This window comes from Talpa europaea, assembly GCF_964194135.1.
Source record: "Talpa europaea genome assembly, chromosome: 2".
Classification (NCBI taxonomy): domain Eukaryota; kingdom Metazoa; phylum Chordata; class Mammalia; order Eulipotyphla; family Talpidae; genus Talpa; species Talpa europaea.
Window position 1 is genome coordinate 44292294 of NC_140068.1, and position 24811 is coordinate 44317104.

Genomic DNA, 24811 nt, shown 5'->3' on the forward strand with positions numbered 1-24811 from the left:
GCTTACACAAAGTCATTGCTGTGATAATGTACTTTATCAAAGTCAAATTTGAAAAAAAAATACATAAAAAATCAGAACTCTAAAATACTTTACATAATTTATACCTTCAGTATTGGAAATGATGTTTAGATGAAATGCATAGCAATAACAAATTTTAAAAAAACTATAAAGAAAATTTGACACATGAATAGTATATTGCAGGGATAGATTATGGGTAGTGGAACAGAGGAACATGAGAGCTGAACTTACTTTGATGATCATTCTCTAGATTTTGAAATTTGGCATAGTGTAGAATAGCTGCTTTTTTTCTTTTAGGGTATAATTTCCTTCTGAGAATATGTTCACATTCTTTTTCTATGTGATGCTGCACATTTTCAAATCCTTCTAAAATTCAGGGGCCTCCCTGGTGGCACAAGGGGTTAAGCACAGCACTGTGAAGCTATCCACAGCCTCTGCAGCACAAGTTCTGTCCCCGGCCAGCCAGGGACATGGCACATGCACATGGTACCCACATGGCACAGCAGACCTCTCCTGTCTCGTCCACGGCTCCCCTCAGCAGTGTATTTCAGTCATTCTGCCTGTTCTGCTCCCCACTCTTTTTTTTGGTGAATCCTCTCACACCCCCACACCTCTGACCTGCACCCCAGCACTTGTATGCATAAATAAATAAATCTTTTTTAAAAATCCTATAATTCAATACATGCAAATGTAAGCCTTCCCTGTTAAATGTTCCCATCTTCTGTGCCATGCTTCTGTGTTGGTTTGGGTATGAAGAAATCCATTCTGCATGTGCTCATATATAGACCACAAGTTTGGCAGAAACGATACTGGGTGATGAAACAGCAACACCGTTGTGTGTCTTCTTATCCTATGGTGTAAGTAATTATTTTTGAACTAGTCAGTAAATTCCTGGCTTCTTGAGGCAAATGCAGCTTTAATTCATTAAAAGCTCCTGGAATTTCATCAACTGGAAGGAATACTAATGCAGACAAATGACGCATTTTAAAACTGAATTTTTTGTCATTGCCTTATCATGCGCAGCTAAAGAACCCAGTTGACAATTTTAGCATTCTGCCTGGAAATGTCCTTATGCAGATCTGTAAGTTTATTAGGTATATTTTCTATCTTTCAGGTTACCACAAGCAACAGTTCTGCCAGTTGTTTCATCGCCTTGTTGTGTATTTTGTCCTTTCTTAATTTTCCAATTACAATTTTCTCCTTTTCCAGCTTCCACTGGGTTAGTCCCCACCACTCTAACTTAAAGCCATTGGCACATATTTTAAGCTTTTCTTGCAGCACCAATCCACTCCTAAATATACAGTTTCTGTGTCATATAGCTATTGCCAAATAGCAAACTACCCTAAAATTTAATGACTTGAAACAGCCATTTTACTTCTTACCATTCTGTGGTTTGACTGGGTGGTTCTTCTGCCTGGCAGTCACTCATGTGATTGATTTACTGGACAGATCTCATTGCATAAGCACTTATCAAATTTTGTTTGTATTGTGTTTGCCAATATGTTATTGTCTAATGCAAGTCACATTGTCAAACCTAGTGTTAGTGTGGAGGAGACCATACAGGAACAAGGAACCAAGAGGCACGACTCCCATGGCACCACTGGTACAGATACCAGCAGATTTCCCACTCTTTGTTACTGTGCGCTTTTGGCAGGTTATTGAATGCACGGAACAATTTTCTCCCCTATATAGAAGAAGTTATTAATACCCACCATAGGGTGTTTATGAGGTTTGAATTCTTTAGTAAGGGCCTCCCTGGTGGCACAACGGATTAAGTCACAGCAATATGAAGCTATCGGCAGCCACTGCAGCACAAGTTCCATTCCTGGCCAGGGAGGTAACCCACATGGTGCATCAGACTCTCCTGTCTCCCCTGCTGCTCCCCTCAGCAGTATATTTCAGTAGATCAGCCTATTCTGCTCCCTACTCTCTGGTGAATCCTTTCACCCCCCGCATCTCTGGCCTGCACCCCCAGCTCTTGTATGCATAAATAAATAAATCTTTAAAAAAATAAATTCTTTAGTAAATGTTGATGATTTATGAATATAAAATTAATAATTTTGTCATTGTAGAAAATGTACAAACTATAGAAAAGGAAACATCTCATGAAATCCCACCTGATACAGTACTGTGTTATAATCTCTTCAAGAACCTTCTTTATCTTATTTAATATTGGTTCGTATTCTGAAAAGTAAGGTTCTTGAAGAAAGAGGCCACATTTTACTCATCTCTATAAATGCTATTGCTTTGCATTTAGGATCAAAAAGATAATGCATAAAATTACTGAGCAAAATGTTGTACACAGGTTATGTTCCACTTAATTTGTAGTTGTATTAGGGACTAGAAAAAATTCTTAGAAATCCTAAAGTTATAGAAGTGGGAAAGGTATACTGAGAGCAAAGTAACTAAGAAGATCTGTAGAGGGGGCTAGCTTCTTTCTGGGGAATCCTGGTGACTCATGGAGAAGAGAGTGAGAATGTTATAAAGAAGGGAAGTGTCAAGATCTGCTTACAGATCCTAAACTACTCAGTAGAGAGGCCTCTATTACAAACACCATTAATGGGAATAATTTAAAAATAGAGAGACCAATCTATAAAGTATCTTATTGTTGAAAGCTGAAGTCTCACCATAGTGATCTGGTGCTATTCTTCACACTCAGACTAGTCTTACTTTTTGTTTTAGTCAAAGAAGTTTGGCAGAAATCACAGAACTTATCCATACAGCTCTCCTCGTACATCGTGGGATAGTAAACTTAAGTGAATTGCAATCTTCTGATGGACCACTGAAAGACATGCAATTTGGAAATAAAATAGCTATCTTAAGTGGAGACTTTCTTCTAGCAAATGCCTGCAATGGACTAGCTCTGCTACAGAACACCAAGGTAAACCCGGGCATAGTTTGCTTATTTCTGGGTGACTTTTAGGTGCTGTCTGTGGATTGCTGGAGCCAGTACAGTAAATTGTGATGATGATGATGAAGACAGTGTCAACACCTGGTAAAACTGGTAAATCCCAGGAAAGTCTTTAAAATGACTTTTTTTTCTGATAATAGGATAAATTATTTGTTAATTATAGGGTAGAGTTACATATTGATATAAAGATATGAGTAAATATGTATTCTTACTATCCAGAAATAACTACTATTAGTTAATATTTTGATGTATTTGGGTTTAGTCTTTTTTGTTCTTTTTTTTAATACTTACACATATGTGGATTTTTTGGTAGCATCGATGAAAAATATAAGGTTTTTTTTAATCCTGCTAGTTTTTCCTACTTCATATTACGATATAGCCTTTTCCCCATGTTATTAACACTTTTCATAAGCTTTTCTGTGTTTATGTAATACTTGATCATTTAGATGTTAATATCATTTACTTAAATAAATGGCTCTTTTGGAATTTAGGTTGCCTCTAAATTTTTATAATCATAAATCTGTAGTAAATATCCATACACATCAATTTTCCTCTCTCTAGATTATTTCTTTAAGATAAATACCTAAAAATTCAAAGGCTCTAAACACTTTTAGTATTCTTCATACATACTGTCAAGCTGCTTTCTAGAAAGATTCTAGAGACATTCTTGATGTTTTGGTTAGAATTCAGTTTGACTATAAAATATTGGTGGCAGGAGTATCTTTTGTGTGTGTGTACAGGCATTCAGGACTAGGCAGTTCAAGGTTGGTATGATAATTTTACAATACCAGGAACCTAGTCTCCTGTCTACTGCTCTGACATTCCTATCTTAACACTTTGCAGCCCAAGATAGTTGCCATCATGTCCTCACCCCTTCAACAGAAAGGAAGGAGGCAGAAGGGCAGCAAAGAGCAGATTTCCTTCTCTTGAAGATCAGTGAGTGTATATCCTGGTTTGCTAATAACAATTTCAGTGTAAGTCTGCTATCCCAGAATCCCATCTGACTTATCATTTGTCCTGGAGTTTTCACTTTCTAATAGAGGATGTTTGGTAATAATTACATTAGAGTAAAACAGGATGGATTTTATAGATCTCCCATTTATACTTGCAATCTCTGCCTCATTTTTTGTGTACTGTAGGCTAATTGTACATGAGAAACATGTACAATGGGGATAGTTCTTATGTTATTAAATCTGAAAGACAAGCAATAAATCATCTCTTCTTCAACCTTTTGGGACACCCTCCAGTCAAGGACAGAATCCAGGGCAATTCCTGATACAACAAAGTGTGCTGAGTGTCTTGGGACAGTAAATTCCTGTTTCAGGTGGTGAGAGAAGTTTATACTCCTGCCCCAGCCAGCCACTTAGACTATCAACACATTGTTGTGTGGTCCCTGCCTGACCTTCAAAAGAATTACAAAGTCACCAGGTATTAATCGAAAAGTTCACTGGGAAACCAAGTAAATTGAAGGGTCAATGTCTTTGAAATATGGGAAATAAGTACATGCTTATATAATGAAACCTTTAACTATGTTATTGTTTGGCAACACTTTTTCTGGCAATAAAACTTTTGCAACAGTATGCTAAAAAAAAAAGTATATATAAAAACAGCATATATTTTGTTTTTTAAGTACTGAATTTTTGTTTCTTGAGAAAATGATAGGGATTATATAACTTTTATATAATACTGACATTTACTGACTTCACTGTGGAGACCACATTAGTATCATTGAGCACAGGAAAAAATTTAAATCTGCTGGAGAAGTGTCAGAATCTACTTCCAAAGTAAGTAGTTTCTTTTAAGAAACTGCCTGAATATGATGATTTAACATACAAAGCTTCTGAATTGTATATACGTAACCACCTTGAGTAGCTTAACTTTTATTTAGATAAATGACTGTTATTCTAAATTAATTTCACTCATTTTTTACTACAAATTTCTATGTGCACATAGGAAAAGAGAAGCAATAGCTTTATGGTTTTTTTTTTTTTTTTTTGGCTCCATTGGCAGAATAACTTTGCAAACAGTTAAATAATACCAGTTTTTAGTGAGTGCCATCAGCTACTTCAGGTAATTAAACCACTCTAGTTGAGTCTAAAAATGTTTTATTTTTCCCATCCATTCATAGAATCGAGTTAAAGCTTTGGATGTGTAGTCCATCAGAGAAAAGCCACAATGAGTGAGGTTGGAGGTTCAGTTTAAAAGTTCAACATTGAAGATAAAATTCTTAGAATAATAAAACAAGTACAGTTTTGATGATGTACACAAAGTTGTGATAAAAACAATATTCTAACTACATTAAGAAACCTATAGAATAGTTGGAATTAGTTGTGGCACATCCATAATACATAATTGCATCAAACAATCATCAACATTCTACTAATTGAAATAGAAGCTCTGCTTATAAAAATTTACAAGTATCTTTATAGTCAGAATCACTGAACTACAAGATTTGGGGGATACAGCTGATGTTGAGTATAAAAATATGTTTTAGTAGGACAGTGTGTTCATTTTCTTTTGGTTGCCTGTCTTCAATGAGATTTTAGAAATCTTTATATCCAAAAATGTTACTGAACTTTATTATACATGGGCCATCAGAATGTTGGTGACATTTTGTTCAAAGTCAACTGGAAATCTTAAATCAAGTTTTCATCAAATGAAACTTTTAGGGAATTACAACTGATGAAAACAAAGCTTCCATTGCAGTTTTTCCCTACAAAAACAAGGAAGGAAATGAATAAAATAAATAATAAAAACTCAAATGCTATACAAGATTAAAATTTGCGATTCTATATTTATGACTTGGAATAGCTCACCTTACAGGAAGACTCTTGTGGTGATGTTCCTGTGTTGAATAAATTATGTATGTATGCAAACCAAATGAAATTGAGAAGGCCTAGATTTTGTAACATCTGATTTTGGCTAAACATTCAAAAGAATCGTAGAATGATTTATTAGACAAATTTTGTGTTTCAAAAATATTGTCCAAAAAAAGGTCCTTTCTGAAGGAAGCAAAAAAGACAGTATCTTGAAAGTATTTGGGCTGGAATAGTTATACTTTTCACTATGAAAAAAATTAGAATTCAAAATCTGCTCCATGTAGCAAATTTGCTCTGAACTTAGGACCTTAGAACCTTTATAAGGAGCATTTTCTCAATTAAAACTATTATGGTCTCCCAGTAAAAATCAAATTGAAGGTTACAATAACATCAAATTAATCATGAAATACAACTGAAGAAAATTATGGGCAGTTTTTTTTAAATGCCATATTTTTAAAAATACATTCTTCATAAATATGCCAGTAACAGTATTAGAAACAAATATGGCTAAGAAACTAATTAAAGTCTGTGAATACATAGTAAGTGTAATTATTCTGCTGGTTATTTTTTTAATGCTCAAATAGTAAAGGTAAAGAAGTTCTTTTTTATTTCAGTGTACATAGACATTATCTTATTTTTCATTTTTGAATAGTTTTTGACTATAATTACTAGAATCCAACAACATATAAAATCAGTTGTTAATAAAATACGTGTTGCACAAAATATAAAATCTAAATTATTTTAGCACTTCCTTTTCTCTCAAGTGTTCCAGTTTGGATGATAAATTATATAATGTTATCATTTTAAAGACATTTCTCAGAAGTAATTTGAGATCCTTATGCTTATATCCTATTTGTCAGAATTTAGTGATATAACCAAACTTATCTATCTACCTGTAAGGGAAGCCATGGCCCAACCAAAAATCTGGAAGATGCAGAACATAGATAATGGGGAGACAAGTAGCATTGTGCTTCCCATCACACTTTTGACCAGCACATATTTTAATGGAACAGCCAAACTGATTTCTAGGGAGAAAATAGTATGGTACTTTTAATATGTAGCTTACACACATGTGAAAGGGAAGCTAAAATAAAAAATGACTTGGCTATATAAAATGGAATAATAGTCTCAAATCTCCCTCCAGTGATTTATTATCATCTAGGCATTCTTTTTATTTTTATTCGCCCTCAAATTGTTGTATTTTCTAAGTATAAATTTTACTCCGATGGGTTCCACTAAATTCTCTTCTTTATTGAAATTTGCGTGTTAGTGGATGAATGAGTAATTCATCACCACTCTCTGACTGTATTGTACACCTTCCCTCTTCACTATACCTGCTGTGGTCTGTGATGAAGTTTGGGCCTTAGAGAAGGGAGTCTCAGAAAGCTTAAGAAGTTTAAGTCTTGTCTGGTGCCTTGTGTTGCACATGACTAGTTCTAGCCAACAACTGGCCACTCAGGAATTATACCCACATATCTGAGTGGAGGATGTTATGGGCATTATTATTAAATGCACTCTTAAATAATTAGCCATCAGCATGACCCCTATGTTAAAAAAAAAAAAAAAAAACAAGGCTTACTGCCTTTAGACAAAGGCAATAATGATCAATTTTAACTTACTTTAAGGTAGTCTGTAAAATCTTACATAAGTTTAAGTGGTGGTATTAAGCACAAATATAATCATGCTATAATGACAGACAAGTATTCATTTGCTTTAACTACTTCACTTCATGTGAATATTTAATGTTCTTTTTTCTTAGTTGGTTTGTATCATTCACACATTCTTTCTTTTAGTATTGTTCAAGTTCAGTGAAAATTGAGGCTTTACTCCCATCAAAATCAAATAAGATTCACAGTCTGTGAAATCCACTCTTGGTGTTTTGCATTCAGAAGCTTCACTATAAATGTTCCAATGTCTAAGACCTTCACCATCTGCTCCATTAGGCATCGGATTTCAGTAGCACTACTTGATTTACAAAAGGGGGGGAAACAAACCACCTTAGCGTATCCAGGCAGCAGTTCAGCCTGAAACAACTTCTTGAAATAAGAATGATCAGGCATTTCCTTACCCTTCATTGAACCCTATAACTTTGTGGTCTCAGCACAGCTTTCCACCTTTAGATTTGCATTTTCTCAACATTTGTCTGATAAGGAATTGTTTTTCCTTTTAGGCTTTTGTATTTTTTCCCCCTAAATTTGAGAGTTATGTGCTGAGTTGAACCTCTTCCTCTGTGCAACCCTCTTGTTCATCCAAAACATAGATATTTTGCACCCTGTTCTTCAAAGGGTCTTGGATGACTCTACAAAGTCAATTTCAGAAGGTATTTCACTGACTTGCCTTTTATGGAGGGCCTTGAGCACCATGGGCAGTGGTCTGTAATTGATCTACAAATCTAGGCTTTTAAAAGCCCTTTTTTAAACATAATAGATGATTTCTAAATCATGTAGACACATATTTTAAACTGAGGAGACTGTCAGGGATAACTAAAGGACTTGAAAGTCAAATTCTCTGTGATGAAGCAGATCTCCCTTAGAATAAGCTCCTTCCATTTGAACACTTGGAAATAGTCCCATCAGGGTATTTTTTTGAGGAAATTCACTTTTATTTTAGAAGAGGACTAATTTTGTTAAATGACTTCCCAGAAATTTAAGTTGATTAAGTATAATACTAATCATGAATGGGTTTTTTTGGGAGAAGGAGGTGGATATAAGTATTTCTTTGCAACAGTATTAAGTTTTCTCAAGTCTATACATAAGGATAATGTCTTGGGAAAGTTAGATTTCTAGTTAATGATGTTTTAATTTTCTGTTATGAGAAAGAAAAATTGCTACCAATAGTAATAATGTAAGTAGAGATCACAGCAGTGAAGGAGCAAGCAGAACTTAATACAGAATTTCTGTATATAGTGTGTCACTGTGCTTTTACAATGACAGCCTGCTTTTTCTTTAAGGGTGTATATTTAACTTGGTAATTAAAGTTAGCATATTTGCAGCAACTTTAATTTTTTATGACTTATTCATTCTACCACTTTCCATTTTCTTGTGCTAGTATATCCTTGTCTGAATTTTTATATTGTGTGTTTATCTCTGTACTTCTCCTGGGACAGACCATTAGATGAAGGGCTCTACAGTCCTATGAAATTCAAAGCTGTTTTATAATTACCAAGGGTAAAATTAGCAAAGTCAATTATTCTCCCTTTGGCTTTTCCCTGAAGATATTAGGGGTCTTCATGGTAATTGCTTTAGGTAACACTTAGATTTTTAAATATCTATGAGTATAGAAATTGGTATATTAATCCTCTGGTAATTGTCTTCTTACTATTATAGCTATAGTCACATAAGTGTGAATTAACAAGATTTTGAATTCAAGAGTAAGTTTAAAAATTAATGCTTGGGTTTTCATTCATTTTCAATTATGGAACCTAGGGCAACTTTTAATTTTAGCACTTCATTGTGTTAAGATTCTGGACTAAGAATTTAGAATGCCTCTTTTTAAGTCATAAATTTTTAGACTCCTTTGAGATAAATTGTTCTTTGTTTTGTTCATGTATAACATCACTGAATGATGAAATGATGGTTATGCCAGAATTTAGAATTTTAGTATTTGACCATTAAGCTGTCAATGAGATGTGCTGAATAATTGGTGGGGGGAGGAGCATGAAATGGAAATTAGTAATTTAGAAATCTGGACCAGGTTTTCCCTTGTCCCTGTATTTATAGCAGGGATCTGTAGTCAGGATTAATCCACAGTACAAATAAGACTGTGGGTTACTACTTGTCATTTCACTTTAAAAAAACCAAACTTTCATTTTACATGTATTAGTGAGACCTGTAGTATTTAAAGAATTGAATGCAACCTGTTATTTTCTTTAATCTTTGTAGTCATTTTCATTAAATGGACCTATCACTAAACATCAGATGGGAGGCTGTGAGTTAGCCGTGGTCTTGTCTAACACCCCAGAACACTGTCATGATGTCACTCTTGGGGGCTGTCTATTAAGCATTAGTGATTTATATTTCTAAATAACCAGTAGCACAGATGTATTCCTTACATAACTGATGTATTTCCTTATGTTAACTTTGTTTTCCTACAGGCGTAAATATGTTGTTTGCAAGGAAGAATTTTGTTTATATAAATATGCTTAATTTATGCATATAAATCTCCTTTTATAGCATCTATATATTTTATAAAAAGGCTGCTGTTGGTTACTTGATGTTTGTCTATCTGCTGTATTAATTTTACTTTCAAATAATATTGAAAGTGAAACCTGAAAACATTCTACATCATTTGAAATTTAGGCTTTTCTCTATCATATTCATCTAAAATAGGCATTAATGTAATTTTATGTGTTTATAGTATTGTCAGCACTATTTTACTTGTGGAAATTATGGAACTAATGTCTATTAGCCTCTTTAGTTTGACACCCAGTTTCAATGTTCTTTTTTTTTTAAGGTTTTTTTTTTTTTTAAGATTTATTTATTTATTTGTTTGTTTGTTTGTTTGTTTTAAGATTTATTTATTCATGCATACAAGAACTGGGGCACAGGCCAGAAGTGCGGGGGGTGAGAGGATTCTCCGGGGGGTGAGAGGATTCACCAGCAACAGAGTGGGGCACAGAATAGGCAAATTGACCGAAATACACTGCTGAGGGGAGCAGTGGGTGAATCAGGAGAGGTCTGCTGTGCCATGTGGCCATCTCCCTGGCCGGGGATCGAACTCATGATGCAGTGGCTGCGGACAGCCTCATAGGTTGTGTCTCAACCCCTTGCGCCACCAGGGAGGCCAGATTTAGTTATTTATTCATACAAGCACTGGGTACAGTCAGAAGTGCAGGAGGGTGAGAGAATTCACCTGAGCCAGAGCAGGGAACAGAGCAGGCAGACAGACAAAGCACACTGCTGAGGGGAGCAGCAGGTGGCAGGAGACCACCACGTGGGACCCTCGCCGGCAGCTGGGGATCGAACCTGCGCTGCAGAGGCTGTGGGCAGCCTCACAGCCCAGCGCTCAATCGCTGCACCACCAGGGGAGGCCCTCAATGTTCTTTTTCACATCTAACTCACTCAAGTGTAGATTTTCATAACTAGAGTAAATCTGTGCAGTAGGTAAGTGGGGTGTCATATATTGTAGTAATAATAAAGAAAACTCCCTATCAGTTACAGTGATCATAAAATTAATATTTCAAAAATCCCTAAGTAAACTAAGTAAATCCCAAAGTAATCCCTTAGTAAATTTCCAGTTTCTTAACACTTGCCAATATAGTCACATATTAAACTGATACCATAGCCATTTTCTGAACTTGCATTTTTGATCTTTAAAATATATATGAGGGGCCTCCCTGGTGGCAAAGGGGTTAAAGTCAGTGCTATCAAGCTATTAGCAGCAACTGGGGCATGAGTTTGATCCCCAGCCAGGGAGCTACCTACATAGTGCATCAGACCTCTCCTCTCTCACCAGCTGCTCCTCTCAGCAGTGTATTTCAGTAGATCTGCCTGTTCTGCTCCCCACTTTGTCTCTGGTGAATCTTCTCCCCCCATCCCCGCACCTCTGGCCTATGCCCTATGTAAGGGCAGAACAGGACACAGTGCAGGTTTTCTGATCCCATGCAGACTGGGTAAAGGAAGAGTCAGAGTCCTCAGTAGTTTTGCAGGTTTTTTTATTGGGGTTCACCAGGCATATGGCAGGCAGGGGTGCTGGCTGGGGGGCTGGGAGGCTGGCGGGGCTGGGAGGCTGGCAGGCCTTCCAGCCCCCAGCAAGTCTTCACTCTATCTGGGCTCTCTAGCGTTCGTTCTGCTGCTTCTCGGCTTCTCTTTCGGCTTCTGCTTCGGCTTCTACTGCTGCTTTCTCTGCTTTGGCTTCTACTGCTGCTTTCTCTGCTTCGGCTTCTGCTGGTGTCCCCATGACGCCGCCCTTAAAAGCAGTCTTAGCGCAGGTGTATCCCATCTACCTATGCCCACACCCTATTCCAGGTGCCCGCCATCAGGCATGCATTCAGGACAAGGATCCATCATCTATCCTGATGGCGGAAGGGCAGAAAAGCCTGACATTTTCCTTACCCTACACCCTATTTCTTGTATGCATAAATAAAAATAAATCTTTAAAAAATATATATATAAGCATAAAGTTTATTATCTCATTTTAACTTTGTTGTTTAAGTGGAATGAAGTTTCTTTTTGGCATAGGCATGCAAAATAGATACTTCTCTAAGCATCTATGTCAAACCAGAAACCAAGAGAGAATTTTTCCCATATACCTGGTCTTCAAAGAAACCCATTAAAAACAAAGTTTATGTGGTCTGTGTTGCAAAAACTCTATCCTCTGAATGCAAGAATTGAAGCCCCACCCTATGGTTGGCCAGGAGGGAGAGAAATATATTGATTATGGCAGTCTTATAATGCACCTTACAAGCCTCAGTGTTCGTAAATCCCCTTTTCTGCTTTCCAGAAGTAAAATTAATTAAGCCAGCTTTTCTTCCTCCATGTTCATGACATAAATTACTATTTCTCAAAGCCTGAGGGAGAAGGAAAAAAAATGTTTTCCAACTTGCATTATTCAGTTTGTTGGGTTTTTTTTTTTTTGCCTTTCTTATGATTTTATTCACAAAGTTCCCTGAGTTAGGAATTTATGAAACTACTGGACAGATAAATAGCTGGCTCCTTCCTCTGTATCCTCAGCCACCTGACTTCATGTCTGCTCCACCTATATATTCTTCACTCCAGTAGACTCTCCACAGTGTCCCTTTCTTTGTCTCTTACAGTTCACAACTCAGTTCATTTCACCTCACACAACCCCCAAAGTGAATACACATACTCTCCATCCCTTTCCCCCAGCCCCCACCAATTTTTTCATTCTTTCTTGCCTTATCTGATATTTCAGGAAAATTGCCACCTACCCTTTGCTTTCAAGAGGAAAAATGACACAAGAAACTTTACCTGGAGTTAAAAATCCAGAATATCAGAATAAAGTTTGGTATACTCTTGTATAAAGAAAATGCAAATTTATATATGTAGAAATGAAATAAGCATAAGAAAGAACTAGTGTCTTTCCCCTTATCCTCTTATTCAAATTTTCCTGTAACTTTCAAAGATGATTTTTTTAAAGATTTATTTATTTATGCATACAAGAGCTGGGGTGTAGGCAAGAGGTGGGGGGAGGGTGAGAGGATTCACCAGAGAGAGAGTGGGGTGAACAGGCAGATCTACTGAAATACACTGCTGAGGGAGGGGAGCAGTGGGCAAGAGGGGAGGTCTGCTGCACCATGTGGATCAGCAGCCTGGCCTGGGATGGAACTCATGCTGCAGAGGCTATGGATTACTTCATAGTGCTGAGACTTAACCCCTTGTGCCACCCTCAAAGATGATTTGTAAGATAGTTCTTATTTAATTTTGTTTTTCAATTTTGTTTAATTGCAGTGCTATAAGATTATGGTTTTCTATTGTACTTTTAACTACAAGTGTATGGTATTTTAAACATGTGGGCTAACCAAGCTATCGAGGGTTGTCCTGAGACTTTAGCTTTCATTGGGAAAATGTGAGCTCTAAACGACGCAGTTATATAGTTGAAATTTCAGTTATGTAGTTGAAATTTCAAAATGCAGTGCATTTGTAATCTGCTGCCTGCTGTACTAAATTTGTTTTTTTTTTTAAAGATTTATTTTATTTGTTTATGCATACAAGAGCTGAGATGCAGGCCAGAGGTATGGGAGGTGAGAGAATTCACCAGAGACAGAGTAGGGAGTAGAACAGGAAGATATACTGAAATACACAGCTGAGGGGAGCAGCAGGTGAGACAGGAGAGGTCTTCACCCCCTTGAGCCACCAGGGAGGCCCTGCTATACTAAATTTGAATACCATAAGTAGAACTTTTAAGAGCATCCAAAAGGATCCATGTAAATATTTTTCATTTGTGCTGCATATAGCGCAGTTATATTGATATAATTTTGGATTTAGCATTTCTAATTTTTTTTAATCCTTAGAATTGTAAAAACTCAACAAAAAATGTACTCTAAGCCAAAATTGGCTTATGGGGGGGGCCTTAACCCAGGAGCAGATTTTATTTATTTAGCTATAGTGATTGGGGAAGAGCCCTTTCTGGCAGCTAATGACCTACTGGAGGACTTGTGTGCCCACGGCAAAGCTGAAGGCCATTAGCCCAACAGGTCATTAGCTGGCAAATGCCTGACCCTGAGGTCATTTCTGATATTGTAATTTGTGAAAACATTAAAGTGGCTTAGTTGGGAACTATGGCCATACTAAGAAAGTTTCTTTATAAGGATTTTGGAAAATGCATTAAGTTGTTGTTGTTAGTCATGTGTCTTAATTGTCTTTCTTCTGGAGCCATTTCCAATGTTTATAACAAGTCAGTCAGACACTGGTAAACACCTGAACTACATTGTATGTCCAGTTTTGGTTTTTAAATGTCAGTTTCCCTGTTTAGGTTATCAGATTAACTGTTTCTTGCTAAGATTATCAGTTTCTTACTAAGCAGCTTCAGCTGCAGTCCTCTTGTGGCTCACTTGTGGGTCATGTTTTCGTAATACATTGAGCTATATAACATTTACCTATTTTATACTCCTCAGAGATGAGATATAAAACTACAAAGTAAAAAGAACCCTGAAGTAGAAGTCTATGGATGTCATTCCTGGCTTTCTTTTTTAATTAGCCAGTTAACATTGGATAGATAGCTCATTTTGCCTGTCAGAATTCTAGGTTCAGATCTTTTTCTCCAGACATTTATCTAATGTCTTAATTACCCTATTTTACAAATGAAATTAGAAATTTTATAATTTAGATTAATATTTATTAAAACTACTACCAAACATTTCAAAATGGTATTAACTTATTTTTTGAGTGCTTACTGCATAGTGTAGGTATTGGTGTAAGGGCTTTTGTATATTAACCCACTTAAATCTCTCCTGAGGCACAGGAAAAGGTTAAATTATTTCCTTGCAGTAACACTGCTAATAAATGGTATAACTGCAGTTTAAATCCAGGTAATCTGGCTCCAAAATCCTCATATTTAACTAAAGTAGAAAACTAACAAACCAACAAGGAGTCTTGATACCCTTTTTGCCAGCAATTTTGCAGTTACTGAACCTGGAATTTATATCTTAAACAACTATAGTTTTAAAATATTGGAATAAGTATTTCAGTACAAACATCAATAGGAGCTTTATGAGACATTTTAGAGATATAACTAGTAAGCATGAGCAACTTGTTTTCTTAGTTTCCTCTCCTGTAAAATAAAGGCAGCAATATCTTCATCCTCTACGTCCTTGCTAACTTCCAAATTTTGTAATTCTGAGTATTTGTAGGAGTCTAAGCTGACAGTGTATAACCACATCCTGAAAACTCCACAAAATGTGAAGAAAAACAAAGGAACCAAGAAAAATTGTTAATAAAATCACAGATAAAGAATCCAAGATCTTTTATAAATGTCAGTGATCTGAACACTTCCATGCATATTTCAGCAGTCTGAAGCAATACCCAAAATTAGTGAACTCATCTTTATGGCACATTTATGATGATGAACCTTATATGGTCTCATTTGTACTTTAAAAAGTCAAATTTAAATTCTTAAAATAGAGGTTGAACAAAGTAATAACTGTGTAAATTTATTTTCAAGAAGTTATGATTTATGCAACTAATTCACATATTAGAAGAGTGTTGGTGATTTTTGTGTACATTGTGCTAAGCATTGGAAATGTCAGTTTAAAAGCCAATTGTTTATCTATAGTAGATTCAAAAAGTTCTAATCCAAGAGTATCCATTATTAGATTCAAGGATACAATAAAACAGTCTCAAGTTTCTACTACCTGATTTTTTTAAGGAGAAAAGTATTTTCCTAGTTTTCTAGAATGCAGTACAAGGAGGGCCATTTTTGTTTAGAATTTCATTGAATCACAGATTTTGAAGAGCTGTGAAGGTATTGGAAGAAGTACAATTATAGTTTTAGACAGGATGCATGGATTTTAATGCATATTGAGTCATTATTTCTGTGACTGCCTTTGATGTGCAAACCTTGGGATGTCTCTAAATTACAAACATCTGCCTTTTAGTGTGGCCCAATTTGAAGAGGAACTGATTGAAGAGTGAACTGTGTTACCCAAAAGACATGGTATCCCAGGAATTTGTAAGATGCATGTCTGACTTCCAGAAAAATACTGAAAATTTTAACTCTTTGGCCAAGTGTGCTCTACGCTAAGTTGTTTTCATGAAACGAATAGGATCAAGCTAAGACTTAACATAAGGGATATCAACCAACAAAATTAAAATACATCCTGACAATATACCCCACAATACCCAAGAATAGATTTATTTATTTTATATTCAGTTAACTCACACGTTTTGGGCATAATGTAACAAATAAATTAACACCATTAAGAATATATTCCAGGGCCTCCCCGGTGGCACAGCAGTTGAGCGCTGGGTTGCGAAGCTGCCCGCGGCCTCTGCGGCGCCGGTTCGATCCCCGGCTGCTCCCCGGCCACCGGAGGAGGGTTCCACATGGCGCGCAGACCTCTCCTGCCGTCCGCTGCTCCCCTCAGCAGTGTACTTCAGTCCTTCTGCCTGCTCTGCTCCCCGCTCTGGCTCTGGTGAATTCTCTCACCCTCCCACACTTCTGACTGTACCCAGTGCATGTATAAACAAAACAAACAAACAAATAAAATAAATAAATAAATAAATAAAAACATGCCTCTATTAAAAAAAAAACTATAAAAAAAAAAGAATATATTCCAGAATTAGTGTTTAAACTGCATGTCAAAAACTTGGGGACTTTGTATACAATTAAGATAACTAACCAAGCTATGATCTATCCATGACATATATCAGTATAATGTAAGATAATGTTTTAAACCAGATCACTTCCTATTTATTAGTGGTTTGTGAAATCAATTTAGCAAATCATTATCAATATTTTTAATGGAATATTATTGAAAATAGAGGATAATGAAGTTTTATGAAACCTTTTTCGTTTACTTTCACACATATACATGTGTGCATGTTCTATGTCATGATGTAAAATATAGTTCTTACTGTAGGTTGTAATTAAAATTTTTTTAAGCTGATACTATTAGGCAGTGTTCTAGCCAACAACATAATTTCATTTGAACTAATCAAATGGCGTTCTGAAGTTTCCTGTCATGAATTTGTTTTCCTCAAAGGTAGTATTAACTTTAAGTAAAATTACACTTGGAAAGCATTATTTAACATCACTGAGAGGACCCCCAAATGAAAGAACCAATGAAAGCAAGATGGAAGTTTTTAGCCACATAGGGGAAAATGGCAGATCACTGAAGTAATGGACGTAGCTCTCTCTGACAAAATATTATTCAAAACAAGGAACAACAGTGCTTCTAAGAAGGAATGTACTGGTGAGGCGCATCCTGAGCAAAACAGACTTCATGTGTAGTAAGAGAAATGGAGGAGGTGGAAAATAAAGCAACTAGCCATTGCATGGTAAAGTCAGAATTACTTTGTTTCATGACTAAGCAAGCATTCAGTGCTAAAAAGCTGTTTGCAATTTTTATAGTAATGTAAGATATTTCGATGCAACCAACTTTTTTTTTAACCTCGATGGAAAGCTTCTTCTTCATTTCTTAGGAAAAAATTCATCTCAATATAAGCATTTTAAATTATCTGCCACTTTTTTGGGAACATAATCATTGTTTAAATCAAGAAATGATTATTTGTCACTACTCAGTGACAAACAGTAGGCCAAGAACCATATACCTTTATTAAATTAAAAAGTGAACTTTTGGGATTATTTTGTTATTATTATTACAAGAAATCCGTATTTTTGCCTAGTTAACAAATGACTGTTCCTCACAATTATTTTGAATAAGAAATGCATAATGCTGCTTACTGATATTTCTGGTTATGGGCTTACTGTTGATTAAGTGCAGACATCTGGATAAGCAAGATGAGACCCCAAGTCATCTGAGTATTAACCTTCTAAGTGAGCAAAGATGTGTTAGTGGCTTATATCTTTATAAGGTCATAACTAGTTTCAATCGCACAATGGCAGACACATAGTAGGCTATCCTCAACTGTTTATGGAATAATGTACTAGTCAATAGAATATTAAATTTCAACACATCATTTTCAAGCACTTTTCCTGGACTTGTGGGCTATTTTAAGTGTCATCAGTTGTGATTTTACACTTTTCTTTAGTTCACTGAATTTTTCTGAACCCTTTTTGACAAATGTTACCAGTAGTTAGAGTTGATAAACCAATGTATCAGCTGTTCTAAATTAAAAATTAAGATTATCAATTTGCTTAGTTTTTGCTGCACCTGTCCTGCTGGTAGTGCCATTTCTCTCTCTGCTGTTCCCCCTTAGCCAGAAAGAACTTCCAGCTCACTAGAACAGATTGTCATCCCTCCCACAAATAAGCATGGCCTTACACTTTTGGCAGCATTGAAAAGGCTCCTTTCAAAAAGCTAAGTTAGAAGCTTCCTCCAGAACTCCTGTGAGTTAGTGGTGTTTTTTGCAGCAGACCTTTCATCATTATCTTCATTAAACCTGGTCTTTGTCTGAGAGAAAGGAGTGGAGAGAGCCATTCTTTCTTAGACTTCATCAATGGCTTTATTAAAGCCACTCATTTATATTAATCAGCATGCAGATTAGGGCTCATCTGGATTGTTTGTGCCCAGGTGGTGGGTGAGTCGATTCACCCTTTTTTTGGCCAATGCTGCTGCTCCCTGTTTTCTTCAGAGGTCGCATCTCCACTGAAGCTGCCAGCCTGGAAGCTCTGAGTACTGGAGACCGAATCCACCTGGAACGAGATAGTTTGATTAAACCCAGTTTGTAAATGATAAAGTGCTTTACAAATGTTAGATGTTATTATTGGTCTCTGTGGGAGTGCGCTATTCCTTAACCATTCCTTTCCTACCTTACCTTGGTAATGTAAATCTTTCCATATTTAAATGAGTCTCAGATAATTTGTGCATCATTTGTGTGAAGAGTGACATTAACTGCTCTGGTTACCATTAGCAATCTATTCAGCGTCCTTTATGTATAAAAGTATTTTTCTGTTAGACATTTTCAATGGCAATATAGTTTTTGTGACTTAAAAATTCTTGACAATATCCTTTCAAATGCCAGAGCTCTTTGAAAAGGACATATTTACCCTAAATCTATCTTTTGTTCCTCCCAAGATGTATAGGAGAATTAATTCTTCCCCAAGGGCATTTTACCTTTGCTACTGCTTCATGCATTGCTGTTTTGTTCCTGAGGGTGGGGAGGGAAGTGTAATAAATTTGTGTGTAATTAATGCCATCAGCACTGCAGATGCGTGCACACTCATGACTGTTTCCTTTGCTAGCAGCTGTTAAAAAGTAGTAAAGGTTGAGGGGCTGTGTGTTCATTTGCCTCCTAAATAGAGTGATGGATCACACATTGTCTTGTCATTCCACACTGTAGTAAAAACCGTCATTAAAATAACCTTTCCAGTGCAAGTTTTTGAAAGAAAATTACAAGTTGGAATAATCTCCATAGTTTTTATATGCCAAGCAAATTAAATACGTAGCAGTCTTTTCAAAATGAATTAAAATGCAACTATACTACCACATCACATCAACTCAGATAGCTTATGCTTGCTGGTGGTTCAATTGAGCCACATAAGTTTGTAGTTGACATTTTTCTAGATTTAATTGTAATTTACTTTTTTTTTGAAGATTTATTTATTTATACAAGCACTGGGTACAGTCAGAAGTCGGGAGGGTGAGAGAATTCACCAGAGCCAGAGCAGAGAGCAGAACAGGCAGACAGACGAAGTACACTGCTGAGGGGAGCAGTGGGCGGCAGGAGAGCTCTGTGTGCCATGTGGGACCCTCGCCCAGTGACGGGGGATCGAACCGGCGCTGCAAAGGCTGCGGGCAGCTTGGCAACCCAGCGCTCAACCGCTGCGCCACCTGGGAGGCCCAATTGTAACTTACTTTTAATTTAGGATGTGTACTCTTTTACTTAAACATCTACAACTCTGTTGAGTCTATTCCATCTATCAAATGTTAACTGACGGTACTCCTGAACTACATTTATTGAGAAAGGCACAACTTGTCTACACAGAATATTTAACCCACTTACAGATCTTATTTGTGCTAATCCAGGACTGTTGATTGATATATTCCATAAACCAATTCGTGGGTATGGCTTGGCTTGAATCATCTCTGAGACTAAAAACTTGATATGCGCCTTCCCAACTGACTCTACCCTCTAAAAATAAGTTTATTGTTTTATCTAATTGTAAAAGCAGTAAAACAAAAGGGTGGAAAAAATGTAATATATTATAAATTTAAGCAATTATAAATTCAGCAATTATAAAATTAAGCAATTCAAAAAAATTAAATAAGAAAAATTATAACTAAGAATCTTGCCACTTACAAATTACCATTATTAATATTTTATTGTCTCCTTTGAGATATTTTTCTCTGCATATATGAACCCATAAATGACCTCATTTTTATTTTTGAAATATTTGCCATGATATTTTGTTTTGTAACCAAGTTTTTTCCCCGTAAGAATATGTTACACGGCCTCCCCTGGTGGCGCAGTGGTTGAGCACTGGGCTGCGAAGCTGCCCGCAGCCTCTGCAGCGCCCGTTAGATCCCCGGGTGCCGGTGAGGGTCCCACGTGGTGCGACAGACCTCTCCTGCCAAGTCTGCTGCTCCCCTCAGCAGTGTATTTCGTTAGTCTGCATGTTCTGTTCCCCGCTCTGGTGAATTCTCTCACCCTCCCGCACTTCTGACTGTACCCAGCGCTTGTATAAATAAATAAATAAATCTTAAGGAAAACAAAACAAGAATATGTTACAGATCGCTTTGTATAGTGAAGATAGGATACTGTAAGGGAGGATAGTTTTTAGTCAATTTTGTTCTCTTATAACTTCCTTCCACCCCACCTCACCCACATAGACACACTGCCCTCAATTTTTATTTTTTATGATGTGAATTTTATTATTGGTTCAGGGCATAATCATTATAGCACCATTTGTGAGGGGATGTATCATTTTAGTTTTTCAATTTAAAAAAATGGTTGAATGGTAGTTAACCCTTGCCAAAAAGATAAGGAATGAGGCAATTACATACATATTCCCCTGAGCTTGGTGAGATTTGCCCTGAAAATTAACCGTTTAAGAAATTTATTCCAAAGGTCAATTAGATCAGATCTGTAATAGTGCTAAGGTTCAGATGTATCTGGATATTACCTATTCCTTATCTTGTGAGGCGGTAGTGATTGAAGTAGGAGAGATCAACAGTTTGCTTGAAAATAGCAGTTAGATGTTCACTGTCCACTTAATTTCCTATGCAGCCTTCCTCCTGGTACCCCAAATGAGGGGAGAAGTGAACTTATAATGCTGATATTGTGAATAGTTACCGCTTTTGGCTCACTGAAATTTATGATGTTGCTCAGAAAATGAGGTTAGTGGATGGTGTTGCCAGAGAGTCAGATTTAAACATGTGACTAATTAAAGAGAAAGGTAATTTTTCATTTGCATGTACAAGTAAGCAGTTCCAGTCTTGCAACCTCTAGAAATGAAGAAACATCTCCTGTTTGATTATTCTCTAGATAACTAAAGTAAACTGTAACATTGATGGTGACAGTCATAATCTGAAATAGGATAACACAAGTCAGTGTTGAAGAGATCTCTAATTTTTCTTGAAATAGTCTTTGTACATGATCTGTTGTTGAATTAAAACCCGCCTTCTTCCAAAATATTTGGACACAATTTAAAAAACAGTGCTTTGCATACTCTGCCCTTTGTCCAAAATTTGCATTGAATATAGAATAGTGATATGGAAATATAGAAGAGTAAGTTAACACACACTGAGTCTTACTCTGTTGCAGGTTCTTTTGTAAGTACTCTGCACATTTACTCATTACAGAAGGAAATGACATGGCAAACTAGTGCCCTTTTTTGTTTGATGCAACCTTGCCTGTAAACCTGTTCATTCTGAACAGATATGTATGAATTATTCCTGAACATTAGAGCCTTTCAAGACCTAGAACTCAGCAGCTGTCCTTTAATGAACCCAATAAGGACTTCTTTGGCAGCTGGTGGGTGGGCTACTAGTCATATGATTTAAAAACTGAAAGTAGTTTAAAATCATTTAAAAAGGGAAATAGTTTCATTATGATTCTAGGTTGTAGAACCAAGAAGATTTGGGCACAAAATGTTTCACAAAAAAAAGTGGAGTAGAGGTCAGAGGGAAGGGTCCATGTGAAGAATGGCTACTCTTGTCTAGCTAGAGCAGCAAGAAGTCTAGAGCTTAGACTCAGCCTCAAGAGGTTTGGCAATTAGGTTTCTGAAGTCTCTATTACCTACTATTGTCTTTACTACCATTTTGGGGGGCTTTCTTATATTTAAGTACAATGATGATCCAAACAGGTGAATACCTCTAGTAGTAAGCCAGGTAATGAAAAAAGATTAAATCATTAAAAGGGTCTGTTAATATATGTGTGACTTATAGCTCTGTGTTCCTTCTAGAAATATTGCAATTTCATGGATGGATAATACTTAAATACTTTGGTATACTTTTTAAATAAATATTTTAGGTCATGAAATGAAATTTATATGTGCACTGGGAAAATCACCATTGCCAAAGATATTCAGTATCCCTAAATTATTCCTATTTTTCATAATCCACCTACTTGTTAAACCCAAGGAAGTCCATAGTTTTTTCCTTAATAGTTGACACTGGCTATGGAGATATAATCTGCTCAAGTAAGTGTGGGCCATTTGGAAGTACAGGTCATTTATAAATTATGAACTTGTCTGACTATATTTTCTAGTTACATTAAGAGAAGAAGATCAGAGAATAAAATGTATTTGTTGCCTCTGCGTGGTCTGGAATTTTAGGGGAGTAGAGGAACACTCTGGTTATCAAGATCCAGATTCATTGTTAAAAAGCTCGTGCCATCATTCTGACATTCAGTGTCAGATTTTCTTTTGTAAATCCCTCTTCACTTTACCAGTGCTGGCCTCAGAGCTCAAACTGTTTCAAAACCATAACATTTCTTAGTGAGTGATTGATCTGTATTATGTGTCCAGCCATCAGGGGGATCTTGGGATGTTGCTTGTATAAACTGTAATCCAATCTGATGCTGTGCGTTTAGTTACAGTCTTTCATAGACCTATTGGTGATACTCTATCCTCCTGGATTTGGGAATAGAGCTTATCTGATACCTTCAGGGGGAAAAAATCCATTCATTTTTCTCTCTTCCCCACTTAAATAACTCAACACATCTGGTAACACTGTAGGATCATTGTCCTTCCAGTTCCTCTACAGCTCATATTGCTACAATATTTCTTAAGTATTTGGTTACCGAAAGGGCAATGTGATTTAAAAAAAAAAATAAAAAGACTGTATAAGTCTTACAAATTAACCCATCTGTAGAGCTAAAAGGAAAAAAAAAAAATGCTTTAATCAGCAAAATTTCCCTATCAGCAGCCTTGTGTATGTTATACAGTATGAATGTAAATATAAATTTGGAGATAAATGGTCATGTGTTAAAATTTTAAAGCAAGTCTTTCTACAAATTAATGTAATTTGCCTCTAAAATAATGTTTATTAAATCCAGGGTACCTGGATTAAAGTATCTTGTTGTTTAGGTCTGTATCCTTTGGCTTAATAATGTCTTCAATTACTGGAATGATAAAAGCTGAAACCAAATCCTTTAATTCAATCAAAACTGAGCTGAATTTTAGGAAGCAAAGAGTGGGAATCAGATATAGGACTGCATAATATAGGAAGCTAAATACACAAGATATTCAGACTTTGTAAGCAGCAAATGGGGGTTGCCTTGAGGAATTCGTGTTTGAAATGGCAGCATTGGACATTATAGTAGATACCACTGTTTTTGCCTCTTAAATTAAGATGATTTATGCAAACTACTCTAAATTGTACAGTAACTCCAAAGAGACCATTAACTGTTTGTACTTGTTTTACATTCTGGAGCAAGTTCAAAGCTTTTGATTTTGCTGGATTTTTTTTAAGTAGCCTAAGTCTTAAAAATAATACAGATTTGACAAATGCTATTTCAATGCTGTGGTTCCGTCAAAATTTTCGCTGTTTATGATACATGTGACCCAGGGACCCTACACTAAATATACCTACAGAATATTTTAATCACAACAGAATTAACACATTTGAAAGGTTAACCATTCTTTTGCTTTTCTTATCTGTATTAAATATGAAAATTAACTCTCAGAATGAGGATTTTGGAAACATATCCCCCTGACAGAAATAAGTATACAGAAAATAAAGACTTCATTAGTTATCTGACATTAAAGCTTATGTTCAAAATGGCTATTTGTGGATTTTCATGTATATCAGTTGTATATTGTGCTTATAAGATTTTTTTTTTTTTGCTTAAATTGTGCCTGAAAAAAATAGGATTGTAGTTGAATATCCAGGTGGGCAATTCCGTTTGCCAGGATCTTTACAGATAACCCAGTTTTTTTTATCAAACACAAATACTGCCTTGCTGCTAAGCTTTCTGATGAATTCTGAAGTAAAAATGAGAAAAAAAATTTTTTCTTTTCTTTTAGGTTGTGGAACTTATAGCAAGTGCTCTTATGGACTTGGTGCAAGGAGTATATCATGAAAATTCTACTTCAGCAAAGGTAAGGATTCAGTAGTCATTATAAAATGCTAGGTTAAAAATCCTCATGGTAAAACTAGAATTGACAGCGAAAATGTCATTTGTGTTTTGTATTTAAATTGTACATGACATTTTTTTTAGATTAGTGTTTTGGCTACAAATTCATGGCCATACGCTTAGTACATAGTGGATTTAGCCAATTAAAACAACCTCTTATCCTCTGGCTGGATTCACAGTCTGTTCAATCTGCAGCAGCCCAGCAGACGCCAGTGTGCTGCTGGCTGGCTAGTAGGGCTGTCACCACGCAGGCAGGCTGGTGGAGCGGCCGGAGAAGCAGCTTGTGTTGAGGTGCCGGGACCCAGACTTTCTCCAGAGGAAGGGAACCATGTCCCAAAACAGTGGACATAATCTCAAGAGGTTACTCTTAGGGCATGAGGGAGGATGTCTTCTATATCCAAGAT

General features: G+C 36.2%; 1 protein-coding gene across 1 annotated transcript in view; it reads left to right on the forward strand.

Annotated features, from left to right (window-relative positions):
• The window catches only part of PDSS2 (decaprenyl diphosphate synthase subunit 2), a gene marked incomplete at both ends in the record, with an annotated part of 215637 nt that overhangs the window by 128878 nt on the left and 61948 nt on the right, over window positions 1-24811 (forward strand). Inside the window, 2 exons of the mRNA XM_084228118.1 lie at window positions 2701-2899; window positions 24298-24372. Of these exons, the coding sequence (XP_084084244.1) occupies window positions 2701-2899; window positions 24298-24372 (274 nt within the window). The remainder of the gene's footprint in view (window positions 1-2700; window positions 2900-24297; window positions 24373-24811) is intronic.